General features: G+C 49.5%; 1 protein-coding gene across 5 annotated transcripts in view; it reads left to right on the top strand.

The window, feature by feature from the left end:
- MYO5B (myosin VB) overlaps positions 1-22,167 on the top strand; it is a 339,234-nt gene that overhangs the window by 227,744 nt on the left and 89,323 nt on the right. For all 5 annotated transcript variants that reach the window (XM_032310014.1, XM_032310013.1, XM_032310011.1 and 2 more), the window contains 4 exons: positions 56-137; positions 647-787; positions 9,409-9,531; positions 10,752-10,835. In XM_032310014.1, coding sequence (XP_032165905.1) covers positions 56-137; positions 647-787; positions 9,409-9,531; positions 10,752-10,835 — 430 coding nt within the window. The remainder of the gene's footprint in view (positions 1-55; positions 138-646; positions 788-9,408; positions 9,532-10,751; positions 10,836-22,167) is intronic.

A 22,167-nucleotide genomic window follows, 5' to 3' on the forward strand; every position in this document is an offset into this window, starting at 1 on the left:
CAGTGATTCCTTGGGGAAGACAAATGCCCCTTTGTCCTCCCTTTCCATTCTGCAGGTTTGAGACATTTGAGGTCAACAGCTTTGAGCAGTTCTGTATCAACTATGCAAACGAGAAGTTGCAGCAGCAGTTCAACTCGGTAGGCTCGGCTCCTGGACCCGGGGTGTCGGGTGGGGGGACCTCTCGCCGTGGGAGCAGCAGCCTGGGGCACTTCTCTCCCATCCAGGGCCAGTGGGCTCTAGCTCTGCCCCAGCCTTCTCTTAGTGTCTTGGGTAGGGGGTGCCCCAGCTTTGGGAAGGCATTCCCTGCTGCTCAGGAGAATGGGGCAACTGGGTTGAGAAGGTAAATGATCCTCCCCTTGGTTTTGACTCCCCCACCTCCTGATTCTAGGCTTCTAGGGTATTTGCTGGATTGCAAGCCAGTTGATTACTAGAATATTCTAGAGAAGGGTTCACGTGGGAATGGGGATCACCCAACTGAGCTCCTTTTCTGCAGTCATGACTGTGACTTAGTGCTCAAACCTTTTCTGATGGGTATACATCCATGCCCCCTTCTCTGGGACTCCAAGCTCACGTGGTTGAAGCTCAGGGTAGATGAATGTTGGGATGTGCCTGCAGCTCACTAATCTTGACCTTTCACCTACCCTAGCATGTATTCAAACTAGAGCAAGAAGAGTATATGAAGGAGCAGATCCCTTGGACTTTGATTGACTTTTATGATAACCAACCTTGTATTGACCTCATAGAAGCCAAGCTGGGCATCTTGGATCTGCTGGATGAAGAGTGTAAGGTAAGACTGATGACATGCTCATTGTGTTAGTTCGATGCCGGAGGTGGGTGGGGGTGGGGGTTGCCAGAGCCCACACTCTGTGCTGCAGGGACTGTGTGAGGTCTCAGAGTGGGGATTTCATGGGCACTTAGCCCACCTGTAAGGTGGTGAGAGAAGCCTTGATGTCCACTCTACACGCTAGAAGCTAACTGTGTAGGTGAATGTGTACCTCTCTTAGCAGAGACTGGATGGTATGGTTTGGCACCATAGAATGGTGGTATGGATTTGGTGCCCCCGATATTCTAGGCGCTGAGAGAAAGACCCTCACATCTAGACAGACCAGACATCCTCTGAGAGTGAAGGCCAAGAGCCCAGGGGCATGTTTGTCAGGCCAGATGCATTATGAGTGATGGAGCTGCAAGCTTGGTGGCAGGTGAGGTCCATAGGTCCCCCATCCAGCTTTTCGTGGCTTTTACTTGGTAGGACAGCAATGTCGTGAGTGGCCAGCAAGGGCAAAGACAGGCAGCCTTGAAAATGTGGTTTAGGAGGATCTGGGTTTTATTTTATTTTATTTTTAATTTAGGTACATATGTGTGTATGTACTGTATGTATGAGAGCTTGAGCGGGGGCATAGGGGCACAGGGAGAAGCAGGCTCCCTATTAAGCAGGGAGCTCAATGCAGGGCTTGATCCTAGGACCCCAAGACCATGATCTGAGCCAAAGGCAGACATTTAACTAACTTAGCCACCTAGGTGCACCAAGAATCTGGGTCTTATTGATCACCTAACTGCTTTGGCCTTTGGTTTCCTGCTTTGTGGATTAGAAGGTTTGGATCTGATGATCTTCAGAATTTCACCCAGTTCAATGGATGCTGATAAAAGGGTAACATTCCTCGAGCAGTGGAAACTCTCATCCAAATGTGTAGAAACATACAATTCTTGGGATAGCAAGGAAAATACCTGGTTTCCTTTACTCCCTGGCCTCCCACATCTTGCCTGTGAAGGATTGGGCATGGCTGGATGGTTTAGAGGAGGCAGATAGCTCCCTTCCGGGAGGGTGCTCCCAGTGTCATTGTCTCTGACAATGAAAAGGAGTAGTTGATGGAATTGTGGAAGATGGAGGGAGATATGCCAAAGTCCACAGCTCACACATCTTCACTCCTAATGGTTTGCAGCATTTCTTCTGAGCTGTGGGCTTTGCCCCACGTCAGCTCTGGGCAGGGCTGATTCCTCAGTGTGTAAGGTGTGTGCCTGGGCCTGCTTAGCTTGGGAGGTAGCGGTGAAGCTGATAGGACACTTGTTCCTGCGTGGAGTGCCACTGGCTCGATGACCAAAGTCATGGCGCCAACTCTTAAGTGTCATTCCTCCCCTCCCCCAGCCCTTTGTTCACCATTCACTCACTTGGGTTCAGCGTCCACTGCCAACAGCTACCTTCAAGCTCAGCGGGACCCTCCTCCCCTCCTCCAGTGTGGTGTGTGCTCCTGTTCGTAACCTTCTCCTCCTGCCCCACACCCCAACCCCGAAGGCACCACCGTGTCCTTGTGTCCACTCCAGGCCCTGGCTCCAGGACTCCAGCTCTTCAGGGCCCTCCTGGGGTGAAGGTTAAGACCCATGGGCTCTGCGAAGGCCCTTGAAGTGGGTGGTTTACCTTGCGTGGCTCTACCCAGCAATTCTAGATGCGCAGCTCTGACGTAAAGCCCTGGGGCATGGTCTCTCCTTTGCTGGGTACACACACCTAGAAAAACGCCTAAGGCTTCAGGATGACGGATTCTCTGGATCAAGCAGCTGCCTAATTGATTTCCAGTGATTTATCTTAGGTTAGCAGACAAAGACCGATAGAGGTGGGTTTGCTCTGGCTTATGGTTTGAGGATCTGAAAGGTGCCACTACCCAAGGGAACAGGTTCCAGGAAGGTCAAGTCAGGGTGGTAGGAACACAGGTGCAGAAACCTTAGACCTCTGTCCACAAGGCTGGGAGCCAAGCCAGTAAGGGGAAACTGGAGTCCTATGGGCCTGTGAGCCGGTGATTCCCAGGGTGGTGGGAGATCCTTAGCAGAAAAGCAGAGTGGTCACCGGGAGGCCCAGGCTGCAAGCCGTGTTCAACAGCCCAGACCCCTACACTTTGCAGCCTTGCATATTTCCAGTGCCGTCTCCCTACCGAGTGCAAACCACCTGCGGCCTCCCTGCAGAATCTGTTTTACTTTGAGAAGCTAATGGAAACTCTCTTGGTGGATGATCTCTGCCTTCATGTTCTGTGGAGCCTTCTGACTGGGTCAGATTCTTAAAAATTAGTTGATTTCAGCTGAAGACTGCATCTGCCTGAATTCTGCCCCTGCCATCTGAATATGTGTTACATCCCCGAATGCGTCATGCGCCTGCCGTCTGTCAGGTCTCAGGAGAGGAGGAAGCGTTTTCCGTACTGGCCAGTAGGGGTGGAGAGGAACAGGACTGTGCTCTGAGGGTGGGGGTGGGGGTGGGGGGCAGAAGGGCTGTGGGCAAGGCCCAGTGCCCCCTGGGCCCAGAGCAGGCTGGAAGAGGCTTGGACCACAGCCCAAGGGCCACAGAGCAAGACCCGAGCAGAATCAAGGGAAGGGGTTAGTGATGGCAATGCAGAAAGAGGGCCGTTCTGTTAGGTCTCCTTGCTTCCCTGTGCCCGGGGCTCCTCAGAGGGGCAGGTCTGAGGAGAACCCGGATTTCCGGTCGGTCCAGCTGGTGTTGAGGGGGTGTCACTCCTGCCAGCGGGACTTGGTGAAACTCTGTGGTGGCTGAGGACACGGGTGGGGAGGAGCAGGGCGGGCAAGACAAGCACCTCTTTAAGGAGGAGTACAAAGTCCCGGTGTGGAAAGCTTCCCCCCTCCCCTCCCTGCTGAGGTAAGTGCTTCAGTGCAGCCTGACGTGAGCAGGCAGTGGGTGAACCGAAAGGTGGTGCCTTTGTCAGAACTCACGGGCCTCGTGTGCCTTGACAGGGTGTGTTTTGCTGTAGGGAGAGCCTACCGTCATACACCCAACTCCACAAAACGGGGGCTGGGGGCCTGCTGCACCCTTTGGCAGCACCACTGGCTGTGAGCCTGAGCGGGGGAGGGAGTCCCCCCGGAGCTGGCTGCACCCCAGTGACACGGCGTCCCTCAGGGACCATCCCGTGGAACAGTGGAGCTGCCTCAGACCACGTCCCTCCCCTCCACTGCCGCTCAGACACACGCCACAGAATGAGAAAGAATGGGATTGCCCCGTGACCCCCATGTGACAGGACACAAAGCCACATGAAGGATTAGACTCCTGCTCTAAAAGCGGCCACTGGGAAATCGCTTTTCCTGGAGAAGACACACAGCGGCAGGCAGAGCCAGTGGGCTGGCATTTAAATTAGAAATTGGGGGGGGGGTGACCATGGATTTATAGGAGCAGCACAGGGGTGGCTCCCCCCAGAGCCCGAGATGGGTGCCTGCAGCCACAGGGGTGTTCACGGAGTGACTGAAGTCCCCCAGGGCTCCCTCAGGGGAAGAGCCTTCTTACAATCCTGATCTGTGGTCCGTCCGTCCCAGGCCGCTCCATCAGTAACCAGGGGGAGGACACAGGGGTCTGCTTGCAGCTGGTGTTTCTTTCCAGGCTACTCTTAAAACTCTCCCGTGCCCACTGCTCTCTAAGGCTGCTTTGGGGCACGATATAGGCCATATTTGGAGCGGCATTCCCTGCCCTCCCTCTTCTGGGGGAGCAATGAGTTGGGGCTGATGGGATAGGACAGGTCAATTGAAGCGTGTTTCCTTGTAAGTGACATGCTCGCATCAGCAGGAATTTTCTGAAAGTGATGCTTTGACCCCTGGAAGCAGTGCTTGCAAGTAACACCACAGAGGCACTCAGTCTGGGGACTCGAGGGCAGTCCTGAGGCCAGAAGCAGGCTCTGCTCTGGGGAGTGGGGTTCTTCCGTTTTCGGGGCCTGGCCTAAAAAGCTGGCAAAGGCAGATCTTCCGTAACTCCCTGTTGAGGCAGTGGAGGGATGGCATCCTGAAGGCCCCCTGCTTCTCACCTGGGGCCAGCCTGCTCTCAGGAGAGCTCGCTCAGTGTTAAGCTCAAGGGTTCGTGCTTTGTTGCCCCTGAGCTCTCCTTGTCCTGCATGTTTGCGAACAGGTCAAAACCGGAGAGGAAGGGAGGTGAAGGGGCCTTCCCACCTCTGCTCGTCCACCTGCCCACTGAAGCCCTTGTTCCTGCCACCGAGTCTCTGCCCTTCACACAGCACCTCAAGGGGTCAGGCCAGGGCTGCAGTCATCACCACAGTGACAGGGTGGGAACATTCAGGAGGAGGTGACTGTGTGGGGAGAAGCAGCCCCCAAAGGGCTAATGATGAAGAGACGTTGGGAGTGAGGTGGCCTTCTGGGTCAAAGGAGTGTCACATTGGGAGAACTTGAAGTGGTCCGACCTGTCCAGACCCCGTGGTGGTGGCAGGTGCCACTGGAAAGTGAGAACGATCAGAATGGGAGGCTCTGTCCAGAGAGGGCATTTGGACTGGACTCTGAAGGCTCTACAGATGCAGGACTGGGAGGCAGGGACAGGTGTGATCACTTCTTACAGATGTCGCTGGCGAGACAGGAGAGAGGGGAGCAGGGAGGCATCCTGCTCTCCTTTGTCCAGGCGGGGAAGACAAAAGACTTGCAGGAGGGCACAGAGAGGGTCACAGGGCCCTGCCTCTGGCAGCAAGCCTGTGGGTTAGAGAATTTGGTCAGGGAGCTGTCCGGGCAGCAGCCTGGCTTCTGCGACTTCGTGGGGAGGATGAGATGAGGCAGCAGAGGCAGTAAGTTTGACAACCCCCTCCCCAGGCCATGGCTGCAGGAGGCCAGCCGGTGAGTGCACAGGACGCTGGTGGGGAGAAGCGCTCCCTCCAACGGGAGGTGGGGGGGCGGGGCCGTGTGGATGCTCTGTTTCCGGGTCCTGCTTGGTTGGCTCCTCTGCTTCCCCATGAAGATGATTATGAGTCCTGTTCAGGAGGCGGCAGCCTGGGGGCTGGTGGAGAGGGCAGGAAGCAGGGGAATGGCTGTCCTGCCGACAGGGAAGGTCAAAGACCATGAAAAGATGGGGGTCATTGAGGCCAGCTCCCGGTTCTATCTGGGCACAGTGTCCTCATCTGCAGAGGTAGCATCTCTCAGTAAACGTGATGGATGGTTATTTATTTATTTATTTATTTGGCACGGTACTTTTTTTTGAATGGTACTAAGTGCCCAGCAGGACTTGATGAAGAAAAGAGGAGTTGACCTGTGGACTCGGCCCAACTCAGTGTTTTGCTGAGCACACAGAGGGGCATTTTGTGAAGATGGAAAAGTAAAATCCTGGAACCGGCACTGGGGATGGCAGCCAGGAGCAGAGGAAGGAGCCTGTCTCTGCCCCCAGCTGCCAGCAAGCACCCTAGCCCCTGGGCTTGAAATGCAGGCTGATGGGGGAGAGGGGCTAGGGGAGCCTGAGGACTCACCTTCTTCCCTCTTCCTTATTTTTTTAAATTTTATAGTTTCAATATCAAAGAGTAAAATCATTAAATGCATTAATGCATTTTAACAGCTTTATTGAAATGCAATTAACATACCATAAAATTCACTCATTTAAAATACACAACCTCTGGTTGGCCGTCTGTTAAGAGTTGTGCCCCAGTAGCAGAACCCACTGCTAGTCACTCTTCCCTCCCCCATAGTCACTTCCCCAACCCCCACCACCCAGACCCCCCTCCACCACCCAAAGCAGACTCTCATCTATTTAATGTCTTTAAAGATTGGTCTATTCTGGACATTTCCTATGCATTCAAACCTGTACTTTTGATCTGACCAGTGGCCAACCCTGCAGGTCAGGGGGACTGGGTCTCTGAGGGACTGTCCTCACGTAGATGAGGACAGAGCTAGGATCCAGGCTCTTCATGTTATTTTGAGAAGAGAGGAAGGCCACTTGCATGAAGCCACATGTAGTATTTTCTAAAGGATTTGATTCAGAACATTCCAGAGCTACTGATCCCACAACCCAGATTTTATCAAAACATAAGATTTGCTTTCTTCTGTGCTTGTTTCAAATCATTTTTGGAGATAAGTGCCTTCCATCTAACCCCATCTTCGTGGCTGCTTTTGATTCTCTGTTGTCAGGCAGGAAAGCACAGTAGCGGGAAGCATTTGCTCTGGAGTCAACCTGGCCCAGTTTGAACCCCAGCTCTGCTGCTTCCCAGCTGTGTGACCTTGGGCAAGTTACCTAACCTCTCTGTGTCCATTTCTTCATCTGTAAAATTGTATAAACATAGTACCTAGCTGATAGGAATCTTGTGATGATTAAATGAGTCTATGCATCTAAAATGTATAGAAAACTGATCAATGGTAAGTGCCATGGGCATTCACTCTTGGTATTATCTGAGAATCTTAATTGTTAATTCTGTTGGCCCTTACATTTCATTGAGGGTGGTGGTTAAGAAATGTGTGAACATGTTGTTTTCCTGCTTTGGTCACTGATGCATGCCAGGCTGAATTAGGGAAGATGTAGGATTACAGAGTCAGTCTACTAAGAGAAGTCTGGTTTCTCATTGTCAAGTCAAGATGATTTTGATGCTGGCAAATTTGTTGACCTAAGTGAGTCTTGTCTTCACATCTTACCCTTCCTGTTCTGTCTGTCCCAGTCCTGCCACTTGTGGATCCACTGGGTCCCTGTCCCTCGGCCTCGCCTCCTGTAGCCCTGCTCTGCGGACCTGTTCCTTCCCCTGTACCTGGTGTTTCTAAACCCGGGATGCTTGAAGACCAATATAAAACAGTGTATTTTTTTTTTAAGATTTTATTTATTTATTTGACAGAGATCTCAAGTAGGCAGAGAGGCAGGCAGAGAGAGAAGAGGAAGCAGGCTCCCTGCTGAGCAGAGAGCCCGATCTGGTGCTCGATTCCAGGACCTTGGGATTATGACCTGAGCTTAAGACAGAGGCTTTAACCCCCCTGAGCCACACAGGTGCCCAAAACAGTGTATTAAAAGTGCCGAATCCAATGTATTTTGTCTGCTCAACACAATTAATAGCTTCTATCAAGAGAAAGTTTTCTTTTCTTGAATTACCTACAGCACTTGGCACTGGGTATCCAATAATGGTCACACTAAATTGAATATGGAGAAGAATCTGGTTGCTTACTTACTATCTGAGAAATTTGTGCTTAAGCATGTAGGCATTTTTCTTATGCCACTTATTTTGTTAGTTTACTAAATAAAACCCTTTTTAAATGGCTGGTATAAGGGTCAACCCACATTTACCAGGTAAAGGAATGGAGGCCAGGCCCAGCTGTGAGCTGTAAGTGAGGAGTGGGTGTGCGCAGTGGCCTTCAGGGATGATAGTGGCAGACACACCACCCGCTATCATCCTGGACAATCGAATGGTGGCTACAGTGACTCTGTGTTATATTTTCAACAAAACAAGATACTGTTTCACTATTTTTTTTTTTTAAAGATTTTATTTATTTATTTCACAGAGAGAGAGACATAGGGAGAGAGAGAACACAAGCAGGGAGAGTAGGAGAGGGAAAAACAAGCTTCCTGACGAGCAGGGAGCCCAATGTGAGGCTCGATCCCAGGACCCTGGGATCATGACCTGAGCTGAAGACAGACACTTAACGACTGTGAGCCCCACAGGCACCCCGATGCTGTTTCCATTCTGAAGCCAGCCTGGAAGATACTGAAAGGGGCTGCCCCAGAATACTTACTGTCATGAAACTTCTGAATTTAAACTTGGGACGCCTGGGGGGCTCAGTTGGTTGGGCATCTGCCTTCGGCTCGGATCATGATCCTGGGATCGAGTCCCACAGTCGGGCTCCTTGCTCGGCGGGGAGCCTGCTTCCCCCTCTGCCTGCTGCTTCTCCTGCTTGTGCTTTCTCTCTGACAAATAAACAAAATCTTTAAAAAATATATAAACTTGAGGATGGTGGAGAAAGTGTTGCATAGCTCATTTACTAGATCTTAATACCCAGTGTGTGCCTGAAACCCAATTCCAAGTGCTTTGAGGGGCAGGTAAAAAACAGTAAGGCACCCTCCTTGAGCCCATCAAGCTTACAATTTGTAGCGGCAAAGTGATGCACAAAACCCAGTGATGGACTGCATTAGTGTATGTGTAAGAGCATAATCGTGAGGCATTCCCAGGTGAGATCAAGAGTAGCCAGGGAAGGCTTCAGAGAGGAGGGCGGGCTTGAGCTGAGCCCAGACAGTGGTGGTTCGATGAGCCAGAGAGGACGGGCGTTCCTGCTGCACGCACTGGGCCGAGTGAGCGGGAGCGCGGCGCTAGGGGTGGGCATGGCACTGTCATGACACTGGGGCCACTGGCCCAGCTAGGGGAAGCCACATCTTCAGAACTGTTCTGATGCTGCTCCTGCGACCTCGGGCTCCAAACTGATGCTCCCCTATGCCTATCAGCATCTCGACCAGAAGATTCTTTGAGGCTAAGTGCACTCCTGGGGACACCACTGGAGCCAACCCACCTGGCGTGTTGAGAGAAGGCCATGCGGGATCCAAAGCGTTCGTGGCCAGAACTTGATTTCCTTGTCCAGCTGGGGTCTGGCCCCTGTGAGATCGACTTACTGGTGGACTCCATCTCCCTCTGCCACAGCTCTCTGCTTGCTTTTTCCTCTTCACAGAGCACTCTGTCCTCTTACATGTTTCTGCAGGTCCCCAAAGGAACTGACCAGAATTGGGCCCAGAAGCTCTATGACCGGCACTCTGGCAGCCAACACTTCCAGAAACCCCGCATGTCCAACACGGCCTTCATTGTCGTCCACTTTGCTGACAAGGTGAGTTTCTTCGTGGGCTTGGGTGTGCTGTGAGCCCTACCCTACAGGGACTCAAGGCTAAGAGAATGTGGGATCTTTTGAATTCAAGTGACCTGAGACTCTTAGGGTCTTTGTCTACCTTCTCTTTCCTTCCCCAGCCCCCTCTGTAATACATCAAACTGTCATTACATTGGCAGAGCCCCAGGTGCTGGGGGGGGAGGGACTGCAGCTCACCAGCCATGTGGCTGACAAACATTTGTTGAGCGTCTCTCTCCTGGGAGGACAGGAGCCCATAAAACAGTCGTGAATCTACCCCGGAGGGAGAAGGAAGGCATGAGAACAGAATGGCGCTCTTCTTTGGGTGGCTCCTTTCCCACACCTGGTGTACACAGAATTTTCCTACATCGATTTCTGTTCTGCTTGCCCTAGCCTTTGCTTTCCAAATAGTAATCTGCACATAAGTCACTGGGGTCACCCTAAAATGCAGACTCCAGGGGCATCTTGGTGGCTCAGCCAGTTAAGCATCTGACTCACGGTTTTGGCTCAGGTCATGGTCTCAGGGCTGTGATATCGAGCCCCGCCTCAGACTGTGCTCAGCGAGGGCTCTAAGATTTTCTATCTGTCTCCTGCTCTGTACACACACTTACATGTGTGCACTCTCTCAAATTAAATTCTTCAAAGACAAAATGCAGGTTCTTTTTTTTTTTTTTTTAAAGATTTTATTTATTTATTTGTCAGAGAAATAAAGAGTACAGGCAGGCAGAGTAGCAGGTAGAGACAGAGGGAGAAGCAGGCTCCCTGCGGAGCAAGGAGCCTGATGTGGGACTCAATCTCAGGACCCTGAGATCATGACCTGAGCTGAAGGCAGCTGCTTAACCGACTGAGCCACCCAGGCATCCCCCCACAATGCAGATTCTAATTTGATGGCCCTTTCAACACCCAAACTAGGCCTTAGGTCCTCTTATGGGAATTTTTTAAAACAATGTTTTTTTTTAAATGTTTTTTTTTTAAAACAATATTTTTCCACAAAATGAATACTCAACTTCCTCTGTATAAATCCTGGATCACATCTTGGGTCTGCGTTTTAAATGGGAACAACTGTGGGTTTACCAGCTACTCACCACTCGTCAGAAAACACAGAGGGGTGAGCTGAAATGTCTCAGGTTCTCAAGTAGCTGTGGGAGGTGCCCGGTCGGGCTGAAGCACTTGACCCCTGTTTCTGTTTCCCTCTGGGGCCCCAGGTGGAGTACCTCTCAGATGGTTTTCTGGAGAAAAACAGAGACACAGTGTATGAAGAGCAGATCAACATCCTGAAGGCCAGCAAGGTAAAGGGGACCAGAGCAGGGGTGCTGGAGCAGGGACGCCCACAGCAGGACCCAGCAGGACTGGGCGCGGGGGTGTCGGCCCCAATCTGGAGCATGCGGCAAGGCAGAGATGCCAGGCAGGGCGCCTGTGAGGGGGCTTGTGGGTTATTTCCATCTGAAGACGGTTGAGGCTGGCCCAGTGGAGGGAGAGAGCAGAAGATGGTGAAGGACAGGGTGACTGGGAAAGGAGGACGCGTGAGGGGCGGGGGACGCGGAGTGAGGTGGCCGTCAGGAGGGGAGACCGCAGCAGGTGTGGCAAGGAAACCGTCACTGCAGCCGTTGTGTCATTTGTCACCTCTCTTCCCTGCAGGTGGGCAGATAACTCAGACACCTCCAATCCTGCTGTCCACGCACTTCATTTCTGTGCGGTCCCCACAGGGCCTCCCATAAGCAAAAAATTCAGTGGAACAGAGGATGGGATGTGAGGGACACTTACTAGCTAACATTCCAAAACAGGTTTATCTCTAGAATTTATTTCCTTCTCATGAGCGTAACAGAAAGATGGCAAGTACTGTGTCCATTCTACCGGCAGAGGACACGAGGCACTGACTGACCTAGGCACAGAGTAAGTGCCTGCGTTGTGAGGCCCTGCCCCACACCCAGCCGGCATCGCTCAAAGGTGGATGAGACCAGTTCTCCCCTGCGGGTGCTCACATCCTCGTGGGCTGTGACCGGCTCATAATCGGCTCATAATCACATGGTCGCTGAAAAGTCGGGAGGCGTGGGGAGAGGGCCCGGCAGCTGGGGAGCGGGTAGTCTGGGCACCACGATTCCCAGGGGCCAGCTGCAGCCCTTTGGAGAAAACCCAGAAAGGGACTCTTCAGGGTTTGGGAGGCTTTCTCTGGACCTCCTGCCCCTGAACTGGCTGCAGGGGCCTGATAACGCTAGAAATTGCAGATTAATGGCTCTCGGTGATAAGCTTCAGATGAATGTAACAGGGCAAGGTGCGGGAATGGAGAAAATACACCCGGCAAAACAGACCCAAGGACAGAAGGGTGAGTGTAGCCCAGTATAGACACGTAACCGGCTCAGGGCAGACCCCTCTGCCCACGGTCATAACCGGCTCAGGGCAGACCCTTCTGCCCAGGGTCCTCTGGAGAGTGCAGCCTCTGGGAATGAGTCGTCCTGGAGGGAAATCCGGATGAATGTGAACCTCACTTTGAAATTCAATGCAAGATTAACCTCTCAGGTTGCCAAGTCATGACACTGTCATCCATGGTGGGTTATAGGACTTTTCCATTCTTTGCAAGGGGAGGTGGGGACCGAGGAGGCAGAAGCCACAAGGAGAGAGGAAGTGGGTGGCACCAGCTCCTGGAGCACGATGCGCCATTGCTTCTTAGAGGCTTAGAGCCCTCTGGCCTCCTGTTAGTGACACAGTGGCCTCAGAGGCTGAGAAACTTCATGTTTCTCTCAGAAGCACAAGTGAGGGGTGGGTGGCAGGGAGAGAGTCTGGTACTTTCCATTTAAGTACAGAGTTGGGTTCTGCCGGTGTACTGATTTTTGTTTTGAGTGTCTCTCGGGGATCTTGAAAAGTAAGAGGCATCTCTCCAGCAGATCATCTTTTATTAACTGACATTTTACTCCCTTTAGTGGGTATTTATGTGTTATGTAGTGTTAGCGAATACATATAGTTAACCTCATGGTTCTTATAGTCCAGTGAAAAAGGTAGTTTAATTATGAATTTTGGTAATGCCATGAAGATCAAGAAGGTGGTATAAAAAAAAATTATTTGGGAGTTCCCGTGGCCACCCCCAAATTCAGTTATTTAAGAAGATGATTCCCAGAACTCAGCAGATAGTTATACTTGAGGCTGTGATGACTTAGACCAAAAGGATATGGAGCAGTGAGTGGGGTAAAGTCCAGGGGAAACCAGGCCCATGCTCGCAGGAGGCCTTGCCCAGTGGCACCTGGTGTGTGGTCATGTGACATATCAGCCAGGGCAGCTTGTCTGAGCTAAGGCTCAGACCTTTTTACTGGGAGTCAGTTACACAGGTAATCTTTACCTAGCATGTCCCGAAATTCCAGACTCCCAGAAGGAAGCAGGTGTTCAACATAAACCAAATTGTTTTCATAAACCATTCAGACCCAGTGACCCATTCTTACCAGAGTGTGGTGAACCCCCTCTCCCCCCGCAAATCCAAGTTCCCAGAACCCAGCCAGGGGTCAGCCTTACAAGCAGGCCTTTCCAAGGGTAATCGTCTCAAGCTTGCTGTGTTAGTTCTTTTCTGTACAGGGGCTGTAATTTTAGGTTGGGGAGACTGGGTTTTTATTAGAAATGCAGTATACATTCAACAATTAAATAGCTTGAAAGCATTCTCTGCTATTCGTTGGCCCACCTTTTCATCAGGTGCCATTCTGCATATGTACACAAACTGGTACAGCTGAAATGAATCACATTATACACAGTTCTGACTTTCCACTTACATCTTTGCTGTCTTCCCACATGACCATGTGTCTCTTCTCTTTTTTAAACATTTGATGTTTTGCTCATTGAAATAATGCCGCAACAGATGCTCTTTGCATACATCTTTGTGCAATTACACCAATCAGGTAAATTTTTAGAAGTGAGGTGGATGGTTCAAAGAGTATGCACATCAAAAGTCTCGGTATTCCCAAATAAGGAGTATAAGGTAGGTCTGGGATCTACCCTTAAAAGATAACTAACAATCGTTCCCTACCCACCTGCTACACTCTAGCTTTCCCCTTTACCAACTAATCTTTCTAAAGAACCGGTGACCTTGATGCCAACCTTCAGCCCCCTCCCAGCACCTCACAGCATTCAAGGTTAGCCAGGAGGGGCTTCCAGGTCTATCAGACCCTAGCGGGTGGGGGGGAGGGCTAAGAACTCTCTGCCATCTGCCCACTGCGGACATCCCAGAAAGCAGAAAGCAAAGCTCGAAACTGGGTCCCTATAAACCTGCAAATGGGCCCGACCAGACTGCAGCTACGCATCAAAGAGTGGTTCTCCCTGTGCTTTAAATTCTCTGGACAGGTGGACATGTCTGGCCGCACCTGTCATGGTGGCGTTTTTGAAGTTTTGTTCCCTGAGCCCCTGTCATCTCTAAAACTTTGTTTTTATAGAAGTCTTATGAGGTTTATGTTTCCAACTCTGTGTTAGAGCGTGTAAAATAAAGACCTAGAGACATGTAAGGCTCTGTGGCATGGAGTTAGTGCCCCATTTCTTGTGTTACTTTCCATCTCTCTGAGCGTAGATAAATCTGAAATCCCATATGTAAATCCATAATTTTATTTAGAGCTTTTTTATTTTATGGGACACCTGCTAGCTTTTTTCTTTCGTGTGGCACCCCTGATAAGAAATTAAGAAATCATTATGAATAATTAAGCAGGATGGGCCGGAAGACTCCCATGTAGCCTACCAGCCAGAGGGATGTTTAAAGCCCTCCCACCAAGAGCAGTGAAATAAAACAGTGTTAATGAGAATGCAATTAGTAAAGCCAGTTATACCGCCTAAGAGGTTATAATGTGGCTAATTGCTTTCTCAGCTACTGGAGAGCTATAAATAGAGACTTGGGAAATGCCTCTTTAAAGCACTACTTTAAGTCCTTAACAGACTGATTTGTTTTAGCTACTAGAAGTGGAGGTTTCTCGGTCCCAGTGTTTATTATTAAAAAAACAGTATTTTGTAAAAAAAAAAAAAAAAAAAAAAAAAAAAATCCTAAAGGAGCACATATTTAAGATTTCCGGTGCCAGAGCCACACCGATGGGTTTTTCTGTAAGCCTTGGGCAGCCAGGGCCATCCCGGGTGCTGTTTCCCAGGCCGGCAGTCCCGAGGCCGGCTCCTCACTCATCCCAGCAGACGGGAGCTCGAGACCGATATGGTACAGAGGTCAACGAGACCATATTGGGCCAAGGCCACCTACTCTGGGCCGTGGCAATCCCTGAGGTCCAAGAGTTGGCAGTGGTGTACCTCAGACAAGGCCCGGGGCTGTGTGCTCTGGGTCTCCTTTCTACCACTTTGGCTCGACCTCTGCTCCTCAGGGAACGACACTGTACATGTGTCTGTTTCCACACCCCTAAGTTTCTTACAGGTTACAGACACATTCCATTTTGAGCAAATACATCTGCTTTTTTAAAAAGTATTTTTTTCCCAAATTCATGTTTTCATTTTCTATGGGTAGATACTCGGCAGCGGAATGACTACATCTTGTGGTAACTTTAATTTGTTGAGGAACCTCCGTACTGTTTTCCACAGTGGCTGCACCAATTTGCATTCCCTCCAACAGCCCGTGAGGGCTCCCTTTTGTCAAGTCGTCGTCCTCGCCAGCCCTTGTTATTTCTTGGGTTTTTTTATTTTAGCCATTCTCACGGAAGGTGATACCTCCTTGTGGTTTTGATTTGCAGTTCCCTGACGAGAGGTGATACTGAGCATCTTTTCATGTGTCCCTTTACCATCTGTGCATCGTCTTTGGGAAGTTGTCTGTTCAAGCTCTCTGAATCTTTAAGTTTTTTAAATCGATTATTTTTGATGTTGAGTTCCCCATCGCTTGCAGATATCCCCTCTCTTCCGCGGGTGGGCACGGGGAGGGAAGAAGTAAAGGATCAGGGAGACACTTAGCATGTCGAACACTGAGTAACGCGTAGAATTGTTGCATCCTCATTGTGCACACCTGAAACTAACATGTCGCCGTTCAGCCTACTTCCATTTAAAAAGTATTTTTGAACCTATTTTTCATAGAACCGCTTGAAGATATAATTGACACACAGCATAACACTTTCAAGGGCATTCGAAGTGCTTCCTGTTTAAGATGAGTCGGCGCTGGTAGTTAAAAAGCTTCTGATTGTATTTAGAAGTCAGTAGGGAAGAGAGAACTCTTTAGTCGATAAAACTGTATCATCCCCTTTCCAGTACGGGAAGGTCCAATTTTGTCTTTAACAACAAAAAAAGAAGTGCTGAGACTTTTCCTCCAAAGCCCATTTGAAACAAAAAAAGAAGTGCTGAGACTTTTCCTCCAAAGCCCATTTAAAACCCCTTTAAACAAAATATTTTGTAACTAAAAATTGGAGCTTTTTTCCCCAAAGGGCAGCAGTGCTTATGTGAAAACCACCCCAAAAAGAAAGTGTATTTTTTAGTAGGTGTGCAGCGAGGTTTCATGGATAAGATTCTGGCCAAGAGATTCCAATCAAATGGTTTTTTTGAGCATGTCTTTATTTGCTTTTATGCGTCTGTTTTACAGGAAAGGTGTCTTATATTCCTACAGAAGTGAAAGGGCATGATTTCCAAGGTAACAGCTATGTATACAGCTGTAATGGACATTTCTCTTCAACTGTTGCATGGTCTTCACAAAGCATTTTCATACTTGTCTTAATCCCTCTTCAAATAGGTTTGCCTCGGGCTTTTAAAAATTTAGCTCTAGCCCTGACTAGCAGAGAGTACCAAAGCCATTATCACTGGACATTTGGAAGTACGTGACCAGCAGTGTCAGGCAAGGGCTTGGTTAGTCTGGAGGTATTGTCTGAGTGTCTTCATGGTTGGAGGGGACAGATTCTCAGAAAGGCCCCGTGGATGCTGCTTGCCAGGGATGCTGCCCCCAGATGAGCTGGAGTCGTTGCGTTCCTGGTCCCTCAGCTCAGAGACAGACTTCCCAGTGCCTTGGAAGCGTAACTGGAGTTAGTGAAAGAATAAAAACATTCTCGAATGCTCATTCTTCTGCAGGAATTGTTAGTCCAGCAGGAACTGGGTGTGACTACGTTTCCTTGAGACTTGAGGTTAGTTTATGGTTGGGACCCTGCTGAGACCAGGAGGTCCCTGTCTAGACCAGGCGCCATGTCCCAGTGGCTGGATGGAGGGTAGGATGGTACAGTCATCAGTATTTCCTGACTGTTCTTTTTACTGCTTTTCTTCGAGGTGAGGTCTCAACCAAGTCCTCTCCCTCTTCACCCCAGATATCCTGCCATTTCCAAACACCATCTCAATAGCCGAGACCTAGAATTAAAACCTCACTTCTAAGATAAAACGCAAGTTCTCCAGACTACACCTTGGCCATGTTCTTTCCCACATTCTAGCGTGGGGCCCAGGGAGGAATGTGTGATGGAAGCAAGAGAAAGGGGCTTCCATTTAAAAGTCGTCTTACTGTTGAACCTGATTTCAAAGTTCCGTGTGTGGCTTTAATACATTCTCTTGACCTTAGAAGTTAATAGATTTTTCAAAGAAGAAGCCACCACTAATGATTTCTGTAAATTAGACTCCCGAAACAGTATCATCGTGCATGTGGTAACTTCTACCCTTGACTCAGATGTCTTAGAAATCCATTTCAGAAAGTAAGTGAATTACAATTTAGTCAGCATTGTGTTTAGACACCACAGACTGGATGAATCATGGTCTTTAAAATGCGAACCTGCCTTGAGCCTCTGGTTCTTCCCCTGGGGGAGTTTCTCAGCTGCAGTCTGGGCACTTGACCCTTCTCGTGTGTGCCTCTGCCATCAGTCCCCCATCCCTCCTGTGCCCGGGCCATCTCTCCCTGCCTCCCACTCACTCCTGTTTCTGCCGCTCCCCGTGTTCTCACTCACTATTTGTGATGGTGGCTCTCTGCCCCACACCGGGAGGATCCACGAGTCTTTCTTTACACAAGGAGTGGCTGGATAAGTTTGTGTTTGGAGAAGACTCTGGCTGGCGCGTAGGCTACATTGGGACGAAGGTGTGTCTGGAGCTGGACCCTCAGGTTCTAAGCACACGCAGTGGTCTGGGAGAGTTCGGGAAGGCCTGAGCTGGGGCAGCGGCGTTCTGGTGATTCAGGACTCCTGGAACTTGACCGTGGGCAGAACCTGGGGATGTGGGGATAAGAAGTAGGGTGTTGGCAAGCTCTCTAATACAAATTTGGGCAGCTGGGAGGTGAGGGCTGTGTAGGCCGTGTCAGATTTGGAGATTCCAGTGGAACTCACACAGGGAGGAAGGCACGGAGCAGATCATTGGTTATGGAAGAACAGCAAGACTAGAGGGACCGGCTTGAAGGGGGTGGTGGAAGCCACAGGTGTGAAGGAGACGGTGCAGGGAAGAAGGGTTAGAAAAGATCCATGGCAAAGATGCTGTGCTGGGAGACAGCAGCACTGCGGGGAGATGGGCAGGAAGATGGGCCCGTGGGAGCGGCCGGGAGAGAGCTGTGGGAGGGAAGGGAAGCAGAGCTGCCCGGTCGGGGAGGAGGGCCTCTGAGGAGGGACTTGGGTCCTTCAGCAACCAGAAGTTGGACCGCGAGTGAAGCTGGACCACTTGCAGCCACTGGATCCGGCAAGTAGGGTCGGTCCCCAGAAGGCACTCTCAGGGCGGGTTTAGGCAGTGTGGGGGCAGAACATGGCATGTTGGGTCGGGGAGGGGTCGGGAAGGGTTGATCCAGGTGGCGTTCGCGGACGCCTTGCCTGAGATGGCCGGAGTGGGGAGGCGGGGGACGTGGCACAGGGAGATCGGCTGGACCAGGAGGTGGTCCCGCATGGAAGGAACTTGAACCTAGCTGTGTGTTGAAGGGAGGGCATCTACGAACAGGGAGCGATTACAGATAGGAGAAAATGCAGGAGTCCAGATCAAACTTAAAGGAATCCTCTTATTCAATTCCCTCATTTTTACAGATGAGAAATTTTAAATCTAGTAAGGTTAGGAGCTTTCCACGGGCCACACAGCTAATTCAGTGGCAGAGTTGGATCTAAAATGTCTTATGACCCTCGCTCAGTGTGGGCCCCATAGCACCATACCTTCCAGAGACCTGCTAGGTTGCGGGCTCTTCTCTATACTGCTGTACCCCAGAGCTTCCTGTGCGGCGGACTTCGCTCGGTCGTGCTGCTCCTGTCGCGATCTTCCCTGAAAGATCCCTGATCGTTGCTCCCTTCTGTGACCCTCCATTGCGTGGGCTGTGGGACCAGGCTGTCTGGGTGCAAATCTTCGCTTTGCTGCTGACCGGCTCTGTGATCTAGGGCTCTGAGCCTCTGTTTCCCCATCTGTAAAAGGGGATGGCCTACCAAGTGGTCTTTGGGAGAACTGAATGAATTTTATGCTTGGTGCATTCTAAGTGCTCCATAAATGTTAGCTGCTATTATTTAAACCACCCCCCGCCTGCCCTGCACACACAGGCACACCGAAAACACCTTTAATGGCTTCACATTGCCTTTACGATAAAGAGGATTTTGCACAAGCTGGGCTTTCATGCTTCCCCCTCAGGGTGTGTACCAAAGCTGTAGTGCCTTCAAATTAGCTCCCTGAAGATGCAGATACTTGCTAACGTGCTTTCCTAACCACCCCCCTTCCAATGACCCACCAGCTCAAACATCCCTTCCTAAGAGAAGTCTTTCCTGATTGCTACCCCAGGGTCCTCATTCAGTCATGTGCATCTGTTTATTTCCTTGAGGAAATTATCTTCTGTCATTTGGCTTTTCATTATGGGGTTAATTGGTGAGAGTTCACCTTCCATGCTAGATCATAAACTCCATGATACCTAAGAGGCTCTGTTTGTTTTTGCTCATATTTATGTCCCCAGCTCCGAGCACAGTATTTCTCTGTGGGATGTGTGGCAGTCAGTTAAGTGTTGTTGAGTAAATGAGCAACCAAGTCCATCTAGTTGCTTGACATTCAGGGACCTAATATTTACTTCCTGTTCTTTGAAAGTACATGGAAATGATGAGTTGATAAATGTATCATTTTTATAATGTTGGCACATGCCCATTTTAGCCATAGATTTTTAAAATCCTCTCTGAGTCGTCTTTATTCCTCTGACAGCCACATTACTTCCCCCCAGAGAAGGACAACATTTATGATTTTGAAATACCATGTGTGGACGGAAGTTGTTGATTGGTTTCCAAAATGCTGAAATAGGAACCGAATCGTCACCTTTTGGCACTTGCCTCTAGGAGACGTCTTTAACCTCATTGGGTGACCTCCCAAGCCACAGGCTGATGACCAGGGCCTCCAACAGGGATTTTGGGGGCGTGTCTTACTCAGGAATATGGTAGATTTTCCTAGTGCTTTCGTGGTGTCACCAGCCAATGTCAGCCCCGAGGAGCCAGCAGTGAGGGTGGACTTGAGCCGCTTATCCAAGGCGATCCTTGGCCTTACAGTCATTAGTCTGTGCTTTTAGACTGAACTTCAAACCCAGACCGTGGAGTTAAAGAACCACCACCACCTTTATTTACATGTAGATCACTGCATTAAAAAAAAAAAAAAAAAGTGTTGGGAAAATTGAACACCCACATGCAGAAAAATGAAATTGGACCATTTCCTTACACCACACATGAAAATAGACTCAAAATGGATGAAGGACCTCAATGTGAGACAGGAATCCATCGAAATCCTTGAGGAAAACACAGGCAGCAACCTCTTTGACCTCAGCCGCAGCAACTTTTTCCTAGGAACATCACCAAAGGCAAGGGAAGCAAGAGCAAACATGAACTATTGGGCCTTTATCAAGACCAAAAGCTTTTGCATAGCAAAAGAAATAGTTAACAAAACCAAAAGATAACTGACAGAATGGGAGAAGATATTTGTAAATGACATATCAGATAAAGGGCTAGTATCCAAAACCTATAAAGAGCTTAGCAAACTCAATACCCAAAGAACAAATAATCCAATCAAGAAATGGGCAGAGGACATGAACAGACATTTCTGCAAAGAAGACATCCAGATAGCCAACAGACACATGAAAAAGTGCTCCACATCACTCAGCATCAGGAAAATACAAATCAAATCCACAAAGAGCTACTACTTCACACCAGACAGAATGGCTAAAATTAACAAGTCAGGAAATGACAGATGCTGGCGAGGATGCAGAGAAAGGGGAACCCTCCTCCTACACTGTTGGTGGGAATGCAAGCTGGTGCAACCACTCTGGAAAACAGCATGGAGGTTCCTCAAAAAGTTGAAAAATAGAGCTATCCTACGACCCAGCAATCGCACTACTGGGTATTTACCCTAAAGATACAAACGTCGTGATTCGAAGGGGCACGTGCACCCAAATGTTTATAGCAGCAATGTTCACAATAACCAACCTATGGAAAGAACCTAGATGTCCATCAGCAGATGAATGGATAAAGAAGATGTGGTATATATCTACAATGGAATACTATGCAGCCACCAAAAGAAATGAAATCTTGCCATTTGCGTTGACATGGATGGAACTAGAGGGTATTATGCTTAATGAAATAAGCCAATCAGAGAAAGACAGCTATCATATGATCTCCCTGATATGAGGAAATGGAGATGCAACATGAGGGTTTGGGGGATAGGAAAAGAATAAATGAAACCAGATGGGATCGGGAGGGAGATAAACCATAAGAGACTCTTAATGTCACATAACAAACTGAGGGGGGTGGGGGAAGGGGGACAGGAGAGGGTGGTGTGGTTTTGGACATTGGGGAGGGTATGTGCTGTGGTGAGTGCTGTGAAGTGTATAAACCTGGCGATTCACAGACCTGTACCCCTGGGGCTAATAATACATTATATGTTTATTAAAAAATTTTTAAAAATTTAAAAATGGAAGTTGGGAGCTTCTGATGACTGCTGTGTTTGTGATCAACGAAAAGTGCAGAGTGCGAATGGAACTTTCCAGAGCGTGTGTTGACTCCATGTATGCCCGTGTGTGCACATACAGAGTTGTTTAACTGCTTTGTAACCCATATGATGAGCTGATGGGTGGGATAAACAGATGCCTCAAGAGAGCGTATCTTAAACCCAGTGCATTTCCAGTTTCTTCATACTGCTGGTGTAAATGACCAGACCATTGTCTATTAAAACAGGCTCTGACCTGGACATTGGAGGCTGGGGTTTCAGGCCCTGGCTCAGTCACTCGTCAGCAGCCCCTGGTGAGCTGATACTGGTCACCGTTGCCAGTGCTGGGAGGAATGGAGATAGAAACAGAATTCTGGAGGGTCCCTGCTCCCTGAGTTCCTCTTTCCTCACCTGCCCCTTGAAGAGGTGATCTTTATGCTTTATATTCCAGCTCTAAAGTTCTATGATTCTGAGTCTTCTCTGTAGCTTAAAATTTCTACTGTGTGGACAGATTTTTCATGTATATCCCCCCAGCAAAGATAATAGAACTGGGCAATATTTAAGTGTCTGTGATATGCTGTGCACACTACTACATGCTTATGTGGATGTTCTCCTTTAATTCTTACCCAGGCCTTCCTCCTCCTCCATCGAGGGGGAGTCTAGGAGGCCATATGTAGGCTCAGCAAGCATGGGGCTCAGAGCCCAGCACAGACCTTGGCTGGTACCTGAGTGCATGATGGAGACATGAGGAGAAGACCAGGGAAAGTCCATGGAGGAGGTAGGGCTGGGCCTTGAGAGATGGGCCCCTTG

The sequence above is a fragment of the Mustela erminea genome, chromosome 13, assembly GCF_009829155.1.
Source record: "Mustela erminea isolate mMusErm1 chromosome 13, mMusErm1.Pri, whole genome shotgun sequence".
Lineage (NCBI taxonomy): Eukaryota > Metazoa > Chordata > Mammalia > Carnivora > Mustelidae > Mustela > Mustela erminea.